At 34.3% G+C, this 18,569-nt stretch overlaps 1 protein-coding gene across 1 annotated transcript in view; it reads right to left on the bottom strand.

Moving 5' to 3' along the window:
• Window positions 1–678: 678 nt before the first annotated feature.
• LOC128986059 (protein O-mannosyl-transferase TMTC2) overlaps window positions 679–18,569 on the bottom strand; it is a 273,500-nt gene continuing 255,609 nt past the window's right edge. Inside the window, exons 3-11 of the mRNA XM_054406155.1 lie at window positions 12,346–13,030; window positions 10,619–11,453; window positions 9,173–9,287; window positions 8,816–8,901; window positions 7,199–7,443; window positions 4,392–4,532; window positions 3,514–3,598; window positions 1,827–2,005; window positions 679–1,351 (exon numbers count right to left, since the gene is read on the bottom strand). Coding sequence (XP_054262130.1) covers window positions 1,187–1,351; window positions 1,827–2,005; window positions 3,514–3,598; window positions 4,392–4,532; window positions 7,199–7,443; window positions 8,816–8,901; window positions 9,173–9,287; window positions 10,619–11,453; window positions 12,346–13,030 — 2,536 coding nt within the window. The 3' untranslated portion in view covers window positions 679–1,186. The remainder of the gene's footprint in view (window positions 1,352–1,826; window positions 2,006–3,513; window positions 3,599–4,391; window positions 4,533–7,198; window positions 7,444–8,815; window positions 8,902–9,172; window positions 9,288–10,618; window positions 11,454–12,345; window positions 13,031–18,569) is intronic.

The raw sequence follows: 18,569 nt of genomic DNA, 5'->3' as shown, positions 1-18,569 counted from the left end.
GCAACAAACGAATTCCACTGTTTATGACAAGTCTGGGGTTTACAAATTAAACTGTAGCGATTGCCCAAAATATTACATCGGACAGACTTCACGCTCTTTCAAGAAGAGGTTCAGAGAACATATCCCCAAAAAAACTACAGGCCCACAAACTTCAAATTTCGCAGAGCATTTAATTTCACTCAACCACAACTATGTAAACATAAATAGTAATATGGACGTTTTACATCTTTCCCAAGACCGATCAACCATTAACACTTATGAAGAATTTGAAATATACAAGGCAGTCAAAACAGATGGTCAAAATGTTTTAAATGACAAACTCTCATTCCAATCGAATTCCATTTATAACACCGCAATCAAAATACTGGATGGGGGAGGAGGAGAGAAGGAATGAATGCGAGCCGGCAGTGATAAGGAGACAATGGCTGACGTCATACCGTTAGACCACTGACCACCAGTTCGAGCTACAACTTCCACCCGGTCGCGTCACCTGTCTCGTGTTCCCGAGTACTCGGTATTTTTAATGTTAAATGTTCGTGTCAATGTGTGTTTTCGTGCGTTCGTGTTCTATGTACTTATGACGACCTTCATATATGGAAGTGAATAACGACGCCTTGTACGGCCTGAAGATGGTTCCCTGTGAACCGAAACTATAGTTGCCACAAGCAGCATGATGGATTACTGAATGCAGGTATTTAAACCATTATAAATATTCAAACGTAATCCGGAGGCTAACAACTCTTAAAAATGAGGAAGTTATGCATTTTATCTTTATAATATTAGATTACATTCCAAGAAAAGGATATGTATCTTGCATTGAAAGGTATTTAGTTTCTTCTTCAAAGGTATATTATTCCTCTAGATAAAAAGTTGGATTGAAGGTGGATATATTGATAGGCAAAACAAGTTGGCATGAGTACCAATATTGACGAGTTAGTCCTTTTATATACATTTTTGAAAGGTCAGGATAATGTGAAAATTTATAAATCAATATTTCACATTGAATAAACGTAAATACATTAAAAAGCATACGGTCATCACATTTTTGGTAACACTTAAGTCCCTTTGCTCTTTACTAAAGGGGATCGTCCACTAGGTGACGTTGATGCTCGACGTTAAGTGACGGTCATGTTACAAATACAGTCTCCGTGTGATATGACGTCAGATTGGGGCACGCCTGGTGACGTCATGTCTCTATCCTCGCCATCAGGTGACGTAGCTTGTGGAGGTTGGTGAGGGTTGTGACGTCAGACGGTTCAAGCCTCAGAGCTTCTCTGTATGAAGCTGCAGCCTCAGTGAGTTTCCCACTCAGGTGCAACATGGCGCCTAAGTTACTGTGACTTGTGGGATCCTGCGAAATAAATAAATACAATTAAAAACTAAAAAACCCAAACTTTACTGCCTTTTGAGAAACAGTCCAAGCAGAATATCAACCTAATACGATACATATTTTGCATAACCATTTAATTTAACATTCACAGAAATAAATTATCTAGTTCGTTTTACAAAGCCTTACAGCCTGCTTAATTAGTTTGTGTTTTTCTATTCAAGTGCCAATGCACTAATAATATTATAATTTTATATTATAAGACTGGCGTGTATTATTTGTATGTTTTTATGAGCCAGCCAACAAAATCGTTAGATATTAATACTGCAATGACAGAGTGTAATCCGGAATCAGTGCCCTAACACAATAGTGTATTCCTACAAAGTAGACGGTTGTAGTAGGTAGTGGTATTTAGGTATAGCAACGTGCATTCCTGCAAAGTAGAGAGTAGTATTAGGTAGTGGCATTAAGGCATAGTATGTTTACAAAATATACAGACCTTAGGCCTGATATTCACCGCTCGTCTGTAGTACAGCTCGGCCTTGCTGTACCGCCCTGCTTGTCGTAGCGCTGTTGCAGCTCCTAGGATGAGCTCGTAGCTCAGTGGGGAGAGCTCAGCTGCTCTGGTCATCTGACGGGCCGCCTCCTCATGCCGATCCTGTGAGCTTAGGAGTTCTCCTGTTCAACAATACAAATGCATTGCTTTTAACTTGTCCTAATCAAATATAATATAAATACAGGGTGTTTTTTTTAACTTGCATCTTTATTTATGTAAAACCGCAATAGATAGAAATATGCAATTTGCGGGAATCATCTATTGACGTAGGGGGCACAATGTTTTTGAATTCAACGTTACATTCACGTTCCCCCCTTTCCCCCCCCCCTGCCACCAACTTTATTTTTTTTAAATAGCAAGGTACCCCTTGTGACATATCAAATAAAAGAGCATGAAAAAAGAAAATGTTTGGTGATTTTTTTTTCATTTGATATGTCACAAGGGCGGGTACCTTGCTATTAAAAAAACAAGTTATGGGTAGGGGAAAAGGGGGGGGGATTATCTCACAAATTCATGAGCCGATTTTAAATTTTTTTTCACCAAAAATTTTCTTTTTCCATGCTCTTTTATTTTATATGTCACAAGGGGTACCTTGCTTTAAAAAAAATAAGTTCCGGGGGGGAGGGGGAGAATATCTTACAAATTTATGAACCGATTTTAAATTTTTTTCATCAAACATTTTCTTTTTTCATGCTCTTTTATTTGATATGTCACAAGGGGTACCTTGCTATTTAAAAACATTAAGTTGTGGGCAGGGGGGGGGAAAGGGGGGAATGTAAATGTAACGTTGAATTAAAAAAAATTGTGCCCTCTACGTCAATAGATGATTCCCACCAACTGCATATTTCTATCTATTGCGGTTTTTACATAAATAAAGATGCAAGTTAAAAAAAAAACACCCTGTATACATATACATTGATTGTTTAATGAAAAGGGCTTATACAAAATATTAGCTACTTTGGTACAATTAAGTACTTTGGAGACCACCCTTATACAGCGCTGCGGGGGTTAGGTTAGGTAAGGTTATCATAAATAGAAAATATAAGTCATGTGGTATCGTTCAATTCATAAAATAACGAGAAAAGTCCTACAAACATACTTATGATAACCCAGCATAACATAACCACCCTAGTGTGCTGTAAAATAAGTGGCCTCCATATAATATCAAAGTACCAAAAATTAGTAGGGATGAAATAAAACCTGTTAATGTAGACGTACTCATGATTACCAGGTTGTTATTTAGATGTTTTCTATATATAATAGCTACGTCCTTAGTATATAGGTCATGAGTAATTGTCAATGGAGGAGTTAATTTTCTGATTACATAATTAGTTTTCAACGGTTAGGTAAAATATTACTAGTACCAGAATGTATATTGGTGAGGTATGAGCTAATTTCTCTTTTTTATTTCTAATAGGTTCTAGTTGCCTCACCATGAAATCACCAGTGTGGTTAAAAAGGATTCCGTGTTTGTGTTATACAGTGCTACATAATAGACTTTGTCAGGGTAGAATATATGAACAGTTGAAAATAGGCTTAATATTTTCTTAGTATAACTTATGAGTCTTAATATGATAATAAATACTTAATATTATAGTTACTTATTTATTACAATGATCATGCTTCTCACCATACTGCTGATACACCACAGGATCTGAGGGAGCTAACTTCTGAGCTTTTAAGAACCATTGCTCTGCTTCAGGCATCCGTGTTTTCTGTAACACCATTAGTAAACAACTGAGGTGTTTAATAAACTAACGCCCATTAATATAGTGACGAATAGTGACTGTAATTTCCTATTTACTAAATGAAATTCCGTTAGTTGTTAAACTTTATCACATTGGTTTTAAGATCTTAAAAAATGGTTTTAAGGAAACCCTCTAAGCTAACACATGTATGATGCTTTGGAAACAGTGCAATATAAATTTAGAGCACACATTATATTTCAGTATGCTTAATGTTATCTAACAATCATCAAACAAAATCAAACACAATATATATATCAAATAAAAAAAATATTTCCAATGTAAAGTGAACAATAGAAATCGTGAACATTTACTTCAAATGAACAAAAAATACAAATAAACTTTCTTACTATTGCACAAAAGTAATAATGTACTTATAAACTAGAAACAATTTACATAAAGCAATGTTCAATATAAAAAGTTGGGAAATAAGCCTACATGGGCTGAAAGCCTGTGCATAGGCTCAGTTGGAGAAATTTGTCATATAGTTAGACCTTGATAAATTAGAGGCAATTATTCCTACAATCTGTGACTATCCGAATCTATAAGAATGTGAAGTATAGTTAAAAATATAATCAAAGTTTTTGAAAATGTGAATTAAAAGAAACTTGATGAACAAGTGCACCCTAAGCAACATGGAAGAGCTATAGAAGATTCGTTGTCATGAGTAGCAAATACTGTAACTGCATTACTCTAAAATAAAAGTGTTTTTTTAAGTTATATTTGTGATAACAAATAACCGGTATTGTATCGGTTCACTCACATTTCTCGCAAGGTGTTTGCCGTAAGTGATGTGTGCAGGGACGTGGTCTGGTTTGGCCTCCAGCGCGGCCCTGTACCAAGCCTCTGCTTCCTCGTGACGTCCTAGGCGGGACAACGACTCCCCGAGTAGATTATATAGAACCTAGAACAGGTATATAGTGATGAATGCGTGAGTTATGTATTGACATTATTATCATCACTGAATATATAGACATCCCAGAAAAGAAAGAACCCTGGGCCATTTCGAGCCGCGCAGGTTTGAAGGGTACGCTACACCTACCGGCGCGAACCACGTGATCTTTTCGTTTATGCGCAGGTTTTTCTTGGGATGTCTATAGGAAATTATCATCATAAAGATGACAAAACGATATCTCTCTCCCTAACTTTAGACAGTTTTTACCTTTCATCCCTTAACTAGTACTTCGTTTTTCTGTTATTCTAGTTAACACAATGAATTTTCGGAATATAGAGAGCATTGTACGATTTCTTTATTGCTTTCGTTACTTTTGTTCATTAAATATATTTTGATTAATTAACTAGTGATTAATTTTAGCGAATTTCCCCATAGGGAAGTAGTTATTACCGTAGGTGGCACGGTAAGACCTAGATTGTATAGAATTGAACCTAAATTAAATCGTCTGGGGTCGATTTAATTTTTTTTCATTTTGATGTCCCCAGATGCCAAAAACAACTACCGTTAAAATTTTATATATGTATTTTTATTTCTATATATATATGTTTTATGTGTGTGTCCGTGGACGCGATAACTTGAGTAATTTTTGTTTGATTTTGATGAAATTTGTCTTAAAGATGTAAGACGGGATAAACCTGAATAAGTTCGCGAACCAGCGTGATCGGACCATGGAAATGGGGATTTGCGTGGGTTTTATGGGGGTAAAAATTGGGTTTTCTCATTTTTAACCCTCAAAACAAAAATTTTCCAATTTCTCTCTAGACCATTTTTAAAGAGCTAAAAAACAAATAATTTAGTATATGGAAGTGTTTTTGTACTGTTATTGGTAACGGATAAAATTCCAAAAAATTTCAATTTAAAATTCCTATTTTATTCTTATGTATAATATTGTAAAATGTTGTAGTTTGCTTGTTTATGAATATATTGTTTATCAAACTTGGCAAATTTATTTTTTTCTGTACTAAGCTATTAATACTTTACTAAAAAAAACCACTTAATTAGTTTCCTTCTAGCACCAATCATAGGTACTCTTTAAGCCTAATAGTTTTTTTTTTATTCAATTGAAAATCTATTCAGACTAGTGAAAATTCGCTTAGTTGGCAGGTTTGCTGCGAAAGGGGTATTTGGTGAATCAAGCTCAGTTTATATAGCTTATCTTGAAAATCCATAACATCTTACTATATAAATGAAGATATAATAATGTTTGGTTAATTTTTTTTTTACTTTTGATTGAATTGAATTCAGTAAACGAAACAACAATGGAATAAGGTCACCTTACTGCGATGTAAATCTGATTGCATATTCTCATTGATAGACTGTATAAAAATAAATAAAAAAGAGTGTGATATAAATAAACTTATGTTATAAGTATCTTTACAAAAATAAAACATTAAACATAAATTGAACGTAAATTGCATGCTTATATTAACTAGTATGTTACATATTAGATTTTACTGCATCAAACGTAACCATTTCACTTCATTAAACTCTCAGGCGTAACAAACATTGGAATAGAAACTTCATCAAAACATATAAAGTTACGACTGAGACGAAGGAAACACTAAGTGAACAAAATGAGCACAATAGTTGTGAGACTGCGAGAAATGTAATACGCTGAAGTAGGAATTCGCGTTCATACAATAGCTTTCCCGGAATGAGACGTGCCTACGATAATCACCCTTACTTAGGAACCTTTTAAGAAAATGGATGTAACCTTTTACCAGGCCAAGTGCCTTGAACTTGGACGTGTCTCTAACTGTACAGATGTTATTGCCAAGATCTTCCTTAATACACTGGAAACTTAGAGCTGAGTGTCGCCTAAAATGTTTCTTTGGAATTAAAGTAAATTCTTGGATTCATTATGATAAGTATTTCATAACAACAGTATAATTTTCTTATTTTAGAGGGTAAAGTTATCAAATATACAATTTCAAAAGCATTTTCCTTTGCAATAGGCAAAAATAAATATGTTTTGCCAACAAAATTTCCTTATATCCTAGAAAGTGTTTGAAGTTAAGAGTAACGTAAAACCAAAAATCATAAAACGTTTAAACAATTTCAAAATACAAATTAACAAGTAAACGTTCTTCTATATCCTTACATTATTAAAATTTTAATATAAACTACAAGGTTGTCAGTAAAACTTTCTTTGCTGTCCGCTAGGTTTTATCAAACAATATTTTGCCCGAAACAGACTATAGTTTTCCGTTCTTCTTAACTATTCCAGTCATTGCATAACATTTCGAACAATATAGTTGCATTGACCGTGCCAAAAGACAAACAATTGCAGATAGGTTAGTTCTATTAAGATTCTTGACAAATCAAATATAGATTGCAAAATAAGTGACTGTAAGTTACAGAAGTCGATAGCCCCGTAAAGCCGGGTTTTCCTAGGCGCGGAAGTGGAGAGCGGAGAGGAACGCGGAGAGCGGACTCCACTTTTCTTAGGTTATTTAATGTTACTGTTTTCCTAGAAGCGGAGCGGAACAACATGTTAATCTCTTTTTCGCTCTCCGCGTTCCTCTCTCCGCTCTCCGCTTTCGCGCCTAGGAAAACCCAGCTTAAAGCTGTTGCACGAACTGGGTTCTACTTATACATTTCATCACCTTCCTTACCTGTGGCTGGTAGTGTAAGGGCCTGGTGTCCACGGCCTGCAGGTAGGCCTGCACGGCCTCCTGGTGCTGTCCTCGGTCCGCGTGTAGACGACCCAGGTGTAGCAGGGCCGCCATCTTGGTGTCCTCGTGCTGCCTCGGGTCCTTGAGGCCGGTCACGTCGAGGGTGGCGCAGCGGCGGAACACACGCTCGGCCTCATCACAACGACCTCGCGAGGCCAACAGCTGACCCAGCTTTAGATGAGCCACTGGCACAGAGAAAAGAGGTTTAAACATAAAAACAATGTGGAAATAGCTGTTTTTGTAAAAGCGCAAAGTACGTCATTGCTGCACGAGAAGTGCAGATGGCCGCACGAAGCTTTAGCCGAGTGTGGCCATACATTTTGAGAGCAGCAACCACTGTTTGATCGTAATAGACACAATATTTTTTTAACCATCATAATTAACTTATCACACACAGATTAACTATTTAGTTGTGAACATTGTGATTTAGGTTATGTTTGTGTTTGCTTTAAGTTTACGTTGTTTGCTTAACGATTGATAACGTACCGGATCCACGGCTGGGGAGACACGACAAAAGCAAAATCAGCTAATTTAGCGAGAGCGAATGATCCATTCGCACTATGGAGCATCGCATGGTATTAGAAAAAAAGGAAAAACGTAATAGTAGTTTACGCAACGATCACAAGTTAGTCTTTACTACACGTATAGAACATTTAAGGTAGGAGCCCTGGCGAGTGCCTTTAACACTTCTACGAGTGTCGTAAAAATTATATTCGCGAGTTCCGTACACTACTTTACCTATGAAAGTGTTTTAATTGCTAACAAACACTACTCATAACTTCTAAGAGAGGGTATGTTTTCGTTTATAACCCCAATGCCTCTGATAGTGATGCAACGAATCATTGTACAAAACACTAATTGCACCACTCATCAACAATTAAATTGGTCTAAACAGCTGATTAGTTGACGTTAAAGGTAAACAATTTTACTTCTTATATCTCAATCTTTGAACCTCATTGGCCCCTTACCCGTGTTGTTAGGTAAAACTTTGCTTTTATGTAAGTAAACAATGCTGTTATGTGATATTTTTCAATCCTAAGAACTTAATTTAAATTACTACTTTAAAAACGGTCGTAGGTAGTTTTTATTTTTATTTTATTTTATATATATTTTTATATTAGGTTTTAAGGTTTGTAGAGTGTTTTCACAATCCCTCCACCGTGTCGCTTTTAACATGAAAGAAATGTACACGATACCCATGAATGTGACAAATAATTCCGTTACAATTACCATCAAAGTACGTTGTTTCATTATTATTATACTGCCTCATGAAATGGAATAGGTTTATCTAATAAAAATGATTTGTTTTCATGTGAGTGGATTTTCTTTCAAATTGATTATCGGTTGCAAATTTTTAATTGGAAAAATGCTAATACATTTATTAAAATTCACTTTTACTAATAGTTTTTAACAAAAACATCGTATTTTATTAACTTTTAAATATGACTTGTACTGCATTTGTTTACTGCAAGAAAACATATTTTTAACCACAACGAAATGTCATTTCTACAAAATAGTACATCTCTATTTAACATGAACTCTTATAATAATACTCACAAGCTAAAGACGGTCGACATTGTATGGCGTTGTGGTAACTCCTTATCGCGTCTTCATACTTCCCTTGACTCTGTAGTAGATTCCCTCTGGAAACAATAAAAGGTAAAAGAACCATATCAAAAGATTCTATAAAGTCTATTAAATACGTAAGAAAAACAAATGGACTTAAAAGTCCTTTCCTGGCGAGAAAATCAATCTTGGAACAACTTCTTAATCATATTTTTAAGATTTTTTATGAGTAAACATTTTTTACATCTTAGCTTAAAACCTTGTCAACCTTTGTATAGTGAGAGGAATGGCTATGGCATGAAAAAACCATATCTCAATAACAAATCAGAGTTAGCCATTTTTACTTACAAGTTGTAGTGTACGTCCGCCATGTTGGGTCTGTACTTAAGTGCCAAGTTGAACGCCTTTTCAGCCTCTTCAGTGCGTCCTTGTGAACTTAGAACGGATCCCAAATTTCCGTACGCTGCGATCAAACATTTCTTTTAAAATTGTATACATGTTTAATAAAAATTATATGTGTTGAACGTGTAAACAATCAAAGTTTTATTAGATGAACTCCATTTCATTAACCAATTATTAGAAAAGTTGAAATGCAATGAAACATTTTAGAGGCTGATTTAATTAAGCATGTAAAGGTAAATTTTTAACATGAGTGTCGAGTGTATCTATGTGAGGCAGTAAGCTAGCCATATGTATTGTGTAGGACATATTGCCTTTATATTGCCCCTGTGAGCCACAAGGCCTACTACTACACAAGTTAGAGTGACACTTATTGCTCTAGAGTGTAGCGCCTCGACATTCCAGTAGAATTTATCACCAACACAATAAACCCAGCACGTGTTTCTCTATAAGACTACTTTGTGAAATGTACCACTCTTGAGACAGAAATCACAATAATATTTTGAATATATGATACACTTAGGCCTATATTAGATACGTTGTCTAACTTACTGCATGGACTTTCATTGTTAATGTATGTGAGTAATTCTCTTAAACTCATTGTTCTAGTCGTCTTAATAATAGAAAATTGCCTTAATGTCAATTTATTTTACAAAAAGTCAAAACGATTCCTAATAGCAAATAATTTTTTCACTGAAGAAGCTAATTTAACCTCGGATTTATATGAATCCAATGATTTTTTATAATGGATTTATATAGTCAGGTAATATTAGGGTTGTAGAACTTTAGATAATAATACATAACTATAAAGCGTTTGAAGTTATATTTTTAGATTTTAGGCTAGTTTTGTAGCTACATTTAATCAGTTAATTATGTTAATTTATCTCAACAATGGTATAGTTATTTGTGCAACTAGTGAGAAAAGTGAGCAATTCACTCACTCGAGAGAAATCCTTACTCACGAGCCGTAGGCGAGTGAGGAATGGTTTCTCGAGTGAGGCAATTGCACTTTGAACTCGAGTTGCACATTATACTTTTCCTACATTTACCATAAAACTAATAAATTGGTGAAGAAACATAACCTATTTTTACACAGAAGTAAACTTTTAATATAACAATTAACGTGAAGTAGCAAATACAACAGTACAACAACTGACCAGCTGATTTACAGCCAGTGCTGCCAACGTATTTCGCGCGCATACGACGTTGCCTGCATGATACGCGCTCACTATTTCGTGCCTTCACGTTGCAAATCTGGAGTGAGACAAAGTAATTAGAGTGAGACAATGTTAACATTAACAATAATAATGAGACAAATTAACATAATATTGGATATCTATATTAATTTAAATATTGCAAATTTATGGTTGCTTATGTCAAAGCAAAACTAGTTACCTTTTGGCGGGTTTATGCTGATTCCAGACCGATACAGACTCTCTTCGTCCTTCCAATTTCTATTTCTTCTGATTGTCCGGCCACTAAACGCCAAGAGCATAAGCAGAAACACGACCCTTAAAAGACGACGGTTGCACCTTCTACTCAGCACATGTCCTCCAAGTGCCACAATGAAACAATATCCAACGCTTGGTAAGTACAAAACGCGCTCGGCAACTACAAAACCTACATAGAACAAGACGTTGGTCGCAGGTAGAAAAGGAACTACAAGGAAAACAAAACTAACTAGAAAAGTCTCACTTAAAGTCCGATGAGTGACAGAGTTTACAAAGGAATGTTTACACTCACACTTCGACACGTGGTTGTTGTTGTTGTTTGTCCTACATGTCACTGAATGTGAATCACTCAAGGGATGTTTACACGTTGAACATCCCCTGCTTTTACTGCTGACCCGGTTACACTTTAGTATTGAAAATTCCGTTTCAACATTATGTTTTGTAAACACTTTTTCAAAAGCTAGTCGAACACTTTTGTAGATAAAGTAGTAGGCAACAAACACGACCATATTGCGGGGATCGGTGAGAGAGGTGATTCTCGGAATGGCGTCCATCGACCAGTCAAAGCTGAGCCACCGTGGGTACAAGAGAAGGTAGAGGTTGAAAACTGGCAGGTACAGGAAGGTGAGGAGTCGTGTTAGTAGCCAGGGACAGCGAGCTGTGGGGTTGTCGGCTGTGGCGAACGTTGGGGTGTGTGGTCCCATCAGGTAAAGTCTGAACATCATCATGCCGCCCAGGCCGACTGCGAGGGTGCTCAAGCTTACGGCTAGACTTACTGCCTGAAATAAACCAATATTTTGCTAAATTTCATAATATATACAGGTTTGTTTAATTTTTTTCGGATTATACTGTGTTTATTAAAGTAAAATATGCATTTGTTTCATATTAATTGTACTACAGTATAATTCTTAATATTCACTACTCTATTGTTATGTTCAAACTGTTTAAAATATACTTTAGAGTGATTAGGAAGCCCCCGTAGTTTTTTACTAAAACGTTCTCATTTTTGTAAAACTAATAACTTTAATATGATGTATGGATATATGGGTTCTCATTGTTGAGTAGAGGCTATATATGTTAAATACAAACTTGATAATAAGAAATCCACTGTCAAAAGGAGTTAATTTTAGTACAAGACTCTTTCTTAGAATGCTGATTGTTTTGTAATTACATTCTGAAACTTATAATTCAATTATGTGTTCTTATAGTTGAGTTAACTAAAGTGGTATATTGAAATACCACGAAATCTTTGGTTCATTAATGAACCATTCAAGTATTCATAATACGTATTTCTGCCAATTATACTGTGAGATGTCATACCGCTTAAAATTCCAAATATTAAAGTTCCGTTGATTATAATAAGACCATTTATAATGTAATAAGAAAGAACTATTCACTTTATATTTTACTAGTCTCTCACTAAACAATTTCAACCAGATAGTAAAGGTTAAAAACAGTATGGTTGTTTTAAGAGTAAACTACATAAACTTATGACAAACCCATTAAAACAACCCCAAATTATTCTTACAATAATTGATAAGTAAGAAAGTTAATAATTGACACCCGTAACAAATAACACGGTAATTATCAACAAATAATATCAATCAAAGTAAATTGTAATAATATAGATTAAATATGAGAGTTCCTTTAGAAGTTATAATACAAACTCACCCCTGGCCACGCTCTGGCTGATCGGATGACGTCATAGATAGCACAGACCAGCAGAACGGTGAGTCCTGTCTCCTTGCTGAGCATAGCCATCGCAGCAAACACAAGACACAACGCGAGACACGCGCACTGACGAGCGGCCGTGGAGGAGTACGGCAGATGCTTCAAGCCGAAGGGGCTCGAACACAGCCGAAGATAACCGAGCACTTCATTAAACACTAGTAAGCACTTTGTGGACGTTTGCACTTCACAGAACTTATTGATCTTGTTCGACCTCGTAGACTTGTCTCTCAAACTAATGTGGTGCAGATAGGCGAGGAAGGAGAGCAGATAGAAGAGGCAGGCTAGGAGATCGCCTCTTCCGACAACTCCTGAGACTGCCTCGGTGTGTATAGGGTGGGCGGAGAACAGCATGGCAGCCATCGTAGTAGACGACCTGGGTAGTAGCAGGCGGGCCACCCGGAGAACTAGGGCTGTGTTGAGGACGTGCAGAAGGACGTTGGTGAGGTGGAACCCTCGAGGGCGGAACCCCCCGAGCCAATGGTTCAGCCTGAACGTGAGGACGCACAGAGGGCGGTAGGACCCGTGGGATTCGCTGGAGTTGAGTGTTGTTCCCCAGAAGTCATTACGCCAGAGGTCGGAGATGGGAGTGGAAGACAGGACGTCTGGGTTACGTAGAATGGCTCGGCTGAAACAAAAAAAGGAAATATGTACTTCTTATTTTGTAATAATATACTAAAATTATCATATAGTGAAACTTTGAGTTAATCTTGTCGGAATCGTAGGTGAAAACTCTTAAGATTAAAACTGATTAAGTTGACGTCTTTACTTGGCTCTTACGATAGTACAACAGCATCTAAAGAACTTGAAGAGTGATATCATATCGAGTAGTTTGTAATGGACTCTAAAAATGTTATAGCTTACGGTTTCTTATTTGCTAGATCTTTTTGTGCCTGTTAAAATAAATCTAAATCCATACTAATTTTTTTATGGTTTGCAATTCATGAAACAACGCGTAAAATAGCTGTTCTTCCATATAGTGCTCATACAAAATATATATACTTAATGCAGTTTTTAGAAACCAGTTAAAAATAATAGCATATAAGTTAGTTTCCAGACTGTTCTTATCATACTAAAGGTTTTATGTAGAAGTTTGGGTATGTTTTGTAGCTGCAATGCGAGAGAGATTACGCTAAACTTCTGCGTCCGGACACTGATATAGAAGCTTAAGTTTATATACTTACAGATTAAACATTTCTAAATTAAAAAATACATATATATTTTTGCAAAAGTGCTAGTGTAAATTCTTGGTTTACATGACTCTATTAATTAGGTCCTTGTACCGGAAAAACTGGAATAAAAAACAATTAAAATATTACTTGATAATTTAACTTTTAGCCGATTTGAGGTATCGATTTGAGGTATTTGAGGTATGATTTGAGGATTTCGTTTTTGACTGGATTGCAAAAAAACCATATTTTGAAATGTGATTCTTTAAGATACATAAAAACATGATACATTAAAACATGTTACCGTCATTTATCAAACATGTGCTTGGCATCTTTAGGGACTACTTTTTGCAATTCATATTTTTTTCAACATATTTTTGTTTACTGTCCATTTTTGTTTTTATAACGAGAGTATCTCATATTTATAGTAATAATATAACAGTTTAATATTATTTATATCACCGATCAAATTTCTATATTCATTCCACTTCCTTTAAACCGTAATAATACTTGACGAATCATGAAAAATAATTGAGGCTGTTCTATCTTGCTTGTGCTGTATGTGATTATTATTACAATATTTGGAATTTAGTGTCCAATCAATGCTTACGAAATGCTTACGACGTTTTTTAATTCACAGTGCGCATCAAGATAGCAGTAAATACGAAGAACATTTTATTGCAGCATCTCAACTTGTAGCTGATATCTATCTTTCATGATGTATAAATGTTTTTTTTTTACAAATACAGTCGTACAGACAGACGTTACACAAAAGGTTATAGGGCAGATGGTTTAGATACGCTTTTTTATTACTATAACCCAATGTTTCACAACGTAAATGATATCCCCACATTTCTTGAACATTCTGTATGCTATTCTAATTAATTTTATATAATAAAACCATGTTATCTATTATATTCCACATTATAAATAAAACATGTTCATGTTTAAATATATACTCGTAATACTTTAAAACCAAGCAGCCACATTACAATCATAAATCCGACCCTAACTGTGACGTTAACCGCTTTTTGAGCACATGAAACATTATACAATCACGTTATGCAAATTGTATTCTCAGATTTGCATGTGTAATGACCGTGAGGCTATGTTTAACTCTTTGGGATTTGTCTTTCCACGCGAAACCTGAGAAGGCTATTTCACTTAAACTTTGCATAATACAAGAAACGTAATATTTCTAGAATAATTATGGAAGAACTTAGATTGAAAGGTTTTATGAGCGAGGTCTTAATGTTTTCAAAAGGAAATATGTAAACACGTTTTATTTTAGAAATAGCTCATAAATTCTACTGTATATTGAATAATTAAAAACTTACAGTACAAGCAAATTCAAAACTTGTGCTCAACTTGTGTTTGCTTTAGTTAAATAAAAAAAATACTATGAGCATAATCTATTAGCATAATCTGTACTCAGTACAGTACACGATTGTGAGCATTGTTTCATAATTGTAAATCACTGACTGATTCAAACAATAGGTCACTTTAGGTCAATTTATTTAAAATGATATATTCTTCTCCTAATAATTATTGAGCTCAAAAATACTATCCCACATTACAAAACTCAGAATAATTAAGACCATCATCAGACCAGTTCTCCGGTATAAATCAGAAATTTGATTAAAAAAAACAGAAAAGAATATTATTGTATAGAGAAAAGTGTAGCCTACACCCGACTTTTGAAAATAAACAATGGACACTAAAGCATAATTGGGAACTGAGAGAATTATTTAAATATCCGGTTATTGTCGCTGAGGTACAGAGTAGAAGGATGAAATGGGCAAGAGATATCGAAAAGAAGACAACTCGTTATCAAAGAAAGTATTAGAGAACAACCCAGAAGGTAAAAGACCCCTTGGTAGACCGAAACTAAGAGGGTGGGACCAAGTTGAAAAGGACATTATAAAACTGGGAAGAGAGAAGGAGGATGCAAGATAGAGAGAGTTGTAGAGGCAGTGTGTTGGGGAGGCCAAGTACCATTTAGGGTACCAGTGGCCATAGCAGTAAGTAAGTAGTAAGTATATTCTTCTCTTATACTTAGAACTGTAGATTGTAAATTAAAAAAATGAGTTTTTGCAGTGGTTTTGTATGTATGCTTTGCTGCTTGTATCTATTCACCCTTTTAAAGTTTCCTAACAAGAAACTATCGAAAATAGCATAAGCTCAACTCTCATCATATTGATTAAAACTCAATTCCTGATATCTTTGGCTAAGGGGATTCATAGTCTGAGCTGGTTTGTAATTTGCAGCACAATCAGGCCAGGTAGCCTCTACTTAGGCTGTAATGGCTGTTTAATGCTACACATTACCTATCACTGCACGATCGGGGGCAAAGTAGCTACTAAGCTACTTTGCCCCCGATCGTGCAGTGATAGGGCACTAGCTTAGAGGTTATATATAAGGCTACTGTTGATTTCTTGAAACGTAGATATATACTTCAAGTATAAGTCTTTAAGGTGATAAACTCTAAACGAATAAAATGTTTCACTAAAAGTCATAAAATAACAATAAACTCTAAACGATTGAAACGTTCTACGAAAAGACATTAAATAACAATAGTAATAAAGTATTTTAGATTGAAATAATGGTCAATAAAAAGGTAGTCAGTCGTAGTTTCTAGATTCTATCTTATTATAACATTATAATAACTTATACTGTAAGCAATAAAATGTATAAAACAGTACAATAGCAATACAAATATATACTAACATGCAATATAAATTACCTTATATTTTGTAACCTTATTTAGCAGTGTCACTTTTATGATCGATTACAAGATATTAACAATAATTATATTATTAAAAACTGCAAATAATTTAAACATGCACCCCTATGTTTCACTGTATGGTGTCATCTCTAGCCCTGGTATGGTGTATTGTTTTTCTAAGGCAACGGTGCTGGACCTTCCTCGTGGTCTAAATATCCAGCACAATTTTCAATCGTAACTACTGAATTGCTATTCAAAGCAAAGTAATGGTGCTAGACTTTTTTTGGGTGCTTCAAACAAGAAACAGATTTGAACAACAACAAGAGGCGTTCTTTACTGGCCAGTACCTCTGTGACTGTGGATATACAGATTGTTTAACTGTAATTTTTCATATACAATAGATTAATTCAGTAAATTGAGACAGCCGTGCCTCGATATAGTTAAGAATTCTCTAGTAAATCGCAAAACTATTTATTGTACTTTAAGATCAAACATAAACTATTATTAAGATATAGGAGTAATACAAGTAAAAATATGATTCTGGGATAAAAACAGAAACATGATTTATTTGCTGAAACACATAAGAAGTTCACATTATGAGCCTTGGACTACCTTTTCTTACACAATACGATCTAATTATTTAATCATATTTTAGTTTTGTTTGTTTGCCAAGATTTATAAAGAATTTGTAACCGAAAAATAACATATTTATTAATTATTATAGTCAATAAAATATAATTTTGGTAACTAATAATGTTTCGAATCAAACAAAGTTAACCATTAACAGTTTTCTTTTCAAACAAATAAGTTATATCGAGAAATAAGTGTTGAAAGATAAACACACAAAATGTATACACATTTCATCAAATGTAGACTATACAATCAAATTCTGAACTTGACAGTTTCACATTGTCAAAATATATACTATTCAGTGGATAAATAAGGAATGCCAAAATGCTTCTGTTCTTTCTGTGGTAACGTGTTTCCAATAGCCAGATATTGGAAAACCATTGAGTTATGCTTCAGTTGCAAAACTTTTGTCGCAAATTGTAAGCTTCCAATATACTTTTTACTTCAACTTGACTTCAACTTTTTACTTTATAATGTTAATTATTGAATTATTTCATGCTGTTATAATTTAACGGAAACCATTTTCATTTTAATGTTATAACTTTTAATTCTTTTTACTTTGTATATATATTTGATATTTTATCATTGACTATTGAATACTGTTATGTTAGAGCATTGTTATAGTCAAAGATATTGTTAAAATTCCAAAACCCCTAAAATAGCCAATATCATATTGCAACGTTAAAAAGGGGAAAACTACATACCGTACTTATTTTGATACTTTGATAGTCGTTCTGTGATTAGGCTTATGTATTCATTATGAACTACGATTATGAATAATTTGACTTAATAACGTATTTCAAAAGCTTGTTGTTGTTTCATTTATTAGTTTTTCAAACAAGGACGCCGAACAACGAAAAAATATCGCCTCAACCTTGAAAATACATCAAATACGCATACTTTAGTAGTAAAATGCGCAGACTTTTAATTGTACACACAACTATATTTCCAAAACACAAAATAAATTAAAAAAATAGAATTAAGTTTCTTTAAACTAATCTATTATTTGATATATTTTTATATAACAGAAAGACTAAAGTTAAATGAACGTAAAATATATCGATGGTAAGAATTATTTCGTAATTAAATACAAAAAACAGTAAGGTGTAGCAATTTTTTTTTCTAGTGTCAATTTTGGTTATCTATATATTTTACGTTTAACATCTTACTACAACGATTTAAGAGTTATTTTTATTAATTAAATAGTATTATATGATAATTACTTTGGCTGGTAAGTACTACCTTAGTAATACTGTCGTTACAAACAAACAGTTGAAGTAAAGCCTATTCTGATGACCACAGTGTGACCAATCGTTTAATTCAGTTAAAAGTGATTCTGTGTAATCTTCTTTGACAGCCATTAGAGACAAAACCACTGTGATATTTATCCCTGTAGCTTTAGTTTTTCTCTGTACTGGGTGTCAATTATTTGCATCACCTATTGTTTTATTTAAATAACTAGCTTGTATATCCTTAGTTATGTCATGATATAGTTTTTGTCGTCATACGAATAGCTTAGGGTTTCTGTTTTTTTATTATTATATTATTAGAAAAATCCTTATTGTTTCAATATTACATTCAACGGTACAATTCAGAAATATTGCAGTACACGAAACAATAACCACCACAAGATTTATAAATAT

This window comes from Macrosteles quadrilineatus, unplaced genomic scaffold, assembly GCF_028750875.1.
Source record: "Macrosteles quadrilineatus isolate MER2022 unplaced genomic scaffold, UCM_ALF_1.0 Scaffold_2__2_contigs__length_208266976, whole genome shotgun sequence".
Classification (NCBI taxonomy): domain Eukaryota; kingdom Metazoa; phylum Arthropoda; class Insecta; order Hemiptera; family Cicadellidae; genus Macrosteles; species Macrosteles quadrilineatus.
The sequence above is the reverse complement of the archived record's forward strand: the minus strand, read 5'-3'. Positions and strand labels throughout refer to the sequence as shown.